At 33.2% G+C, this 5931-nt stretch overlaps 1 protein-coding gene across 1 annotated transcript; it reads left to right on the forward strand.

Moving 5' to 3' along the window:
• The first annotated feature begins 962 nt into the window (after nucleotides 1-962).
• On the forward strand, nucleotides 963-5925 carry LOC101509074 (protein COFACTOR ASSEMBLY OF COMPLEX C SUBUNIT B CCB4, chloroplastic). The gene is made up of 6 exons (XM_004517206.4): nucleotides 963-1383; nucleotides 2160-2259; nucleotides 3029-3102; nucleotides 3496-3680; nucleotides 3815-3885; nucleotides 4010-5925. Exons 1-6 carry the CDS (start codon nucleotides 1058-1060, stop codon nucleotides 4124-4126), a joined length of 873 nt encoding a protein of 290 aa, XP_004517263.1. The 5' UTR covers nucleotides 963-1057; the 3' UTR covers nucleotides 4127-5925.
• The last annotated feature ends 6 nt before the right edge of the window (nucleotides 5926-5931 follow it).

The raw sequence follows: 5931 nt of genomic DNA on the forward strand, positions 1-5931 counted from the left end.
ATCTTTAATGATATGTAATTACTAATAATGTAAAATCTCTTTATAAAAGTTAAATCATTTGCATAATGCTAAATTTTAGGACAATGTTAATTGTAGGGGTATGTTTAATAATCCACGATAAACAAACCACGAAGCCCAAATATCTACATAGATAGATGTGGCGGTGAAACCGAAAAGAAGCAGAATTGTAACAATTTAAGGGCAGATGCTCTTCTCCACTTTTTATACGATTCAATAGTAAAAGAAATTAATCTCACAGTAAAAAAAAATGAGATTATAAGTTTATCAGAAGTTTTAATTCAATAGTATTCTTTTTCTTCACTTTTTAAATAAATATTATAACTGAATGAACAACCACCTAATATAAGAAATAGACTACTAATAAATATATTGGGCCGTACTTACTTTATCAGAACAAACTCAATCCACAGGCACATGATAGAACTTTTTGACACGCAAAAAGATATGCATCTATCTAATATTGGATAATGTATCTCTATTTTTTTTATAAAGGTAGTGTATCTCTATTAAACTTTAAAAATTAAACTTTATAATCTTAATATTGTATTTGTTTACTTAGATGAGTCAAATTTTAATATAATATTTTATAAATTTATTAAAAAATATAAATTGTGTTTAGTGGGAATGAACTTATTTTGTTCAAGATTAGGATGGGAAAATTACAAGTAAGCCACTATATTATCTAAGTATACAAGCCACAATTTTTTATTTATGAGGTCTCACTATCATGTAACACATCTTAAAAAATTTTAAAAAATTGAAGACACCAATAAAAAATTTTCTCAAAAAAATATTTAAACAAAAAAATTATAAAAGTTTGATGCTGTCTTTTAATTATTAATCTAACAAATAAATATCAATATTATTAAATATTATATTATTTAAATTTCGAATTATACATGAGTTTTTGATATATTTATAATATTTGAAAAAAAGAAAAGAAAAAAAGTAAGTTGAGTCCCTCCCTTGTGTGTGAGCGTTACCCTCATCTTCAAAAACAGAAAGGCAATGCAAGCACTGATAACAACAAACTTCCATGGAAGCGGGAACAGCGCTCCGTGTCCACCATCTCACTCTTAACACTCACAATCCCATTCCCTTTTCGAATTTCACTTCAAAACCAAAAACAGCATTCACTCTTTCATCATCATCATCATCATCATCATCATCATCATCTTCTTCTTCTTCTTCTGTATATAGTTTCCGAACCCCAAAACCCAAACGCGATTTCCTCGCTGATTGGGTTTCTCAAAACGACGACGTCGTTCGCACTCTCCCTATCTATGTTGGAGCTGCTTCTCTCTTTGCCGTGCTCTTCAATCGCGCCATCTCTGGCATCGCTCCGGTGGCCGACGCCGGCAGGTTCTCAAACTCTCCCGCTTCTTTCTTCCGTTATTGATTAATTAAACTTTTGTTAGTTTAATGTTTTAAAATTGAAGTTGTGATGAGTGATTGAGCATTGTTGTTGTTCTTGAGCTAAGCTAAGTAGCATCGAAACACATTCAGATTAGTTTATTAGAGATTAGAGCTATTTAGATTTGTTTATTTGATTGCTTATCTATTCATAGAGTTTAGGGAACTTGTTTCATATATAAGTAAAAAAAGAAACTACTTCACGCCGTTTAAAAAAATTAGTTAATGTTAATCTCATTAATATGTTCGTTCAAAGTAATAAAAAAGTAATTAAACTTTATAAATTGTTTGTCATGGGAATTTGTTTCATGAGAAACAAGAGTTATCATAGACATCAAATCTAAATTAATGAAAGCATATTGTTGTAGGAATAGTAACATTAAATGTGGCAGAATTAATTAACTTTTGCGTATATTTGAGACCACACAAATAGACTTTTTTGTTATTTATGTTCGAGACAAGAGGGAGTAGCTTATAGATTATATGAAAATAGTTTGACTTATTTTATCTTTTGTTATGTAAATGAATTATACATAAAAACTTATATGATAAGCCTTTATGCTATAAGCATTAGATGAAGTTTATTTATCCAAAATGGATTTTAATACTTTTGTTTTCTCTAATTATCACAGCTATTTATGTGTTAGTGTTGTGGCCACAGTTTCACTGCATGTTTAATTGCTTCATAGTGAGTTAATGATGGTTAATTTTGTGTTTTTATGCAGTTCACAATCGAGAGCAGACCTCTTGACTTTAGGATTGGCTGTCACTAATATTTTGGCTGGCCTTGTTTGGCTTTCAATAAAACCTAAATCTATAATTGTGGTGAGCTTCGTCCCTTTGCATTCACTGTTATCTGTCTCTCTCCATTTTTCTTTTTCATGAATCTATTTGTTCTTTTAGCTTCATAATATTGTTTTTAAATGCGTGGTTGTATTGGCTTGTTTTATGTTTCGTTTGAGAAAGTACTCTATTTTTTTAGTTTTCACTTTTAGTTATAATATTATCCCTTTTGAAATTTTGTGTATAAACCATAAAGATAGCTTTTTTTTTACTTTTATAATATCCTATATCAATATTTAAATATAGAAAACAATTAAGAAGAAATGATATTTTTATATTCAAAAGTAAAAATAGGAAACAAATATAATCAAAAGCAATAAAATAAGATTTTAATAACTATACACAGACAATGCAAACAAGTTTTATACATTCATTCAATGATATCTCACTATGATGTCATGTTGTAATATTATTTTCCAAATGCTTGCAAAAATATATGTAAGGTGAAATATGATTGGACAACTGTGTGAAACACGTTTACAACGTATGTTCATAGTAGTTAAATTCATAAAAAGAGTTGTAAATTGAAAAAAATGTGACAATTTTGTAACTAAAAGTGAAAATAGGAAGTAACTAAAAGTGAAAATGGGAAATATAACCTGAAAACTAATTCTCAAATCAAACAGACCCCAAACTTTCTTAAATTAGACCCTAATTTAATGTTCTCTCTAAAAGCTACAAAACAAGAAGCTAATATTTCTCCAAAATAAGCTGACTTAAAGATGCCGATAATAGGCTTGTTTTTGTTCAGGTAAATCCTCAGGGAGTTGAATGCAAGAGGATGTGCACTGCTCTCCCCGATGTTGCACTTACTGAGCTCCTTTGGTAATGCTCTTTAAGTCCACATGTTAGCTTAGTTAGCATTTTTCCCCATCCCTTCGCCATGTACTTTCTAATTCTGTAACAAAGTTAGTGATTAAAAATTTGGATCATTAATATGGATTTCTTTCATTCTTATAAATTGTCAAATCTACATTATGTGCTGTAAAACAATTGATCATTTGTGGCTTGGAGGTTTCATATTATGGTTGTCTTAACTACATGTGCTTCTAAATGAAATTGATATGAATGGTGTGAAAATAATGCGACTTCTTATTTTATACCATGGGGAAATTTCATGTGCTGTGATCAGCCAGTGATATGTAAGCAGTTGCTTTAAACAGTTAACTTTTCTCCTGTTTGCTGACAGTAAAAGTATCTTCTATAAACTATTATCAGGGCGTGGGAATCTCTATCAGATGTCACCTGCTGCCGGTCACTTGTTATTGTTTATGAAAGCAGTTGTGTACTTCAATTTGGTTTTGCTGCAGAATCTTCTCCTGGGAATGGTGAGGCTGTATGTGTGGACACCAATAAATTGATAGAAGGATCGGTATATCAGGGTGTTATGAAATCTGGAACTCGTAAGTTTCTGACCATATATTGTCAATCATGAGTCATTCATCACATCTGCTGCCACTCTAGTGCGGTACTTTTATTGAGGTGTGCTTCAGTATAATTAAAATGTTTTGAATCTTTTATACATGTTCACCTTCAGAGAGTTACTTGGCTAATCTATCTCTTTATCCTGGGAAGTCTGAGCTGCCATTTCTGCCTTCAAATACTCAGGTATTGTGTTTCTCTGGTTTTAATTGGTTCATATATTACTAATGACATATTTCTTTGCTGTTCATCAATATCTTGTGCTTCAATTAATTCTTTTGGTCAATAATTCAGAACTTTTATGGTGCAGAAAGTGTTGTTTTGTAAGAGTGGAACGTGGGGATGGGGTGTGGGTGGATTTTGTGGTCCGAGTCACTGGCGTAGACACAGCAGACTCCTTCTTTTGACCTGTAGTGAAAGCAAGTAGGCTCTTTGGGAACATAATTTCTGCTAGGGAATTATGGCTAATCCTAATAACATAGAGATCATGTGGCTGTGGCCTGTACCTAGAGATGTAAAGGGGCTAAGAGTATTCTTTTAATTGACAAGCTACTGTAGACATTTCATGAGGGGATATATCACGTTAGCCAAACTGTCAACTGTGTAAGGACTGTTAAATGTGAGACAAGAAGGCCCAAACAGCATTTTGAGAAACTGAAGGAGGCAGTCATAATGCTGGTTGAGACAGACCCTCCTAGCAAGGTGTTATGGGCAATACTTCTGCAAGGAGGGAAACCAAAAGCATTTTGCAGTCAAGCAATAAGTTAGTGTATGAAAGAAAATTGATGGCAATAGTTTATGCAGGAAAAAATGGAGATATTATTTGATGCGGCACTATTTCGTGAGCTTGAAACAACAGTTATTGAATGAAGAACAATTTAGATAGGCTTCCACGTTAATATAGATTTGATTTTGAAATACAGTATACAACAGGGAATGAAAACTGGGCTGGTGATGCTCTCTCTGAAAGGATGACCTATACAGCCATCATTGTACTGAAGGTCAGTGTATGGAAGACTGGATTGAGAACATTCTAAAGAATGAACAATACTAGCGGATTATCTAGGATATAATAGTAGACCATGAGTCACAACTTTTACGCTGGCTATTGGTTGCAAGAGGATCCATTGTACTTCAAGGGGAAGTTGGTGGTGTAAACCACCTAATCCGACCTTATATGTAGAATTTCCTAGCTCTCCTTTAGAAAACCATTCAGGTATTTCTAACCTTTCAAAGCTTAGCAGGATGGTGTATTAGGAGGAAGGTATGAAAAGGGATCCTTAAAATTTTGACTGCATAAGACGTGTGCCAATCAAACAAATATAAGATACTATCCCCGGCTGGTCAGCTTCAGCCTTTGCCTATTCCAAGACAAATGTGATATACTTTCTTGATGGATTTTATTGGGTTAGAAATTGCAAAAAGGGTCTATGTACAATTTTGGTGATGGTTAATTGGTTAGGCAAATATGCCTATTTCACAGGCCTTATCCATCCTTTCACTGCCAGTGACATTGCTGCGATGTTTCATTTACATGTTTTCTCTTTATCCTTTGTGTTGGAGAGACAAGTTTTTTCGAGGAATCATGGAAGAAGCTATTTCTAATGGTGGGGGGGTACCCAATGCAATTGTTGGATTGGTTATGCTAGGCATAATTATGGACACTAATTGCAGTGATGTCCCCAAGATGACTCGTTTTAAAGCCTTTTATGGACAATATCTGCCCATTTTGTTTGAAAGGAACCACTATTCTCATAAGTACATAAGCACTTGGAGAACCCTCCCTTAAAAGCTAGCTATTAAGGGGGAAGAACCGAGTGTCCCATACTGCTCTCAATGTGGGAGTTAGGCACCCCATAATACCCAAGCCCCTATCATAGTCCCTCACATGTAGAATAGGTTGACAGAAGATAGGCAGGGCCGCCGGCTTAAGGCCCAAACTAGAAAAGCAAGTACTTTAAGTCTCCCTAAAAAATATTATTGTTCCTTGTATTTTTAGTCAAAAAAATTAAAAATATTTATGTACACTAAGGAAAAGGCTTCACAAGTATTAAAAGATAGACTAATTGATGTAATTAAAATATTTGTATCTCAAAAAACAAGAAAGGTAGAATTTAATACAATATTATGATAGAGCTAAGAAGGACTGTAGGCCACCTATTACTAAAATGTATGTGAGGCGCCAGCCTGGCACTAAATGAAAATAACTAACTAGTGAATAATAGTTAGTGG

This window comes from Cicer arietinum, unplaced genomic scaffold, assembly GCF_000331145.2.
Source record: "Cicer arietinum cultivar CDC Frontier isolate Library 1 unplaced genomic scaffold, Cicar.CDCFrontier_v2.0 Ca_scaffold_5734_v2.0, whole genome shotgun sequence".
In the NCBI taxonomy this organism is placed as follows: Eukaryota; Viridiplantae; Streptophyta; class Magnoliopsida; order Fabales; family Fabaceae; genus Cicer; species Cicer arietinum.

Excerpts from the sequence above, each read along its gene's own strand:
- LOC101509074 (XM_004517206.4), top strand. The coding sequence starts at position 1,058 with ATGGAAGCGGGAACAGCGCTCCGTGTCCACCATCTCACTCTTAACACT. Across the intron at positions 1,384-2,159 it reads CCGGTGGCCGACGCCGGCAG|TTCACAATCGAGAGCAGACC; the intron begins GTTCTCAAACTC and ends GTTTTTATGCAG. Across the intron at positions 3,886-4,009 it reads TTCTGCCTTCAAATACTCAG|AAAGTGTTGTTTTGTAAGAG; the intron begins GTATTGTGTTTC and ends TTTATGGTGCAG.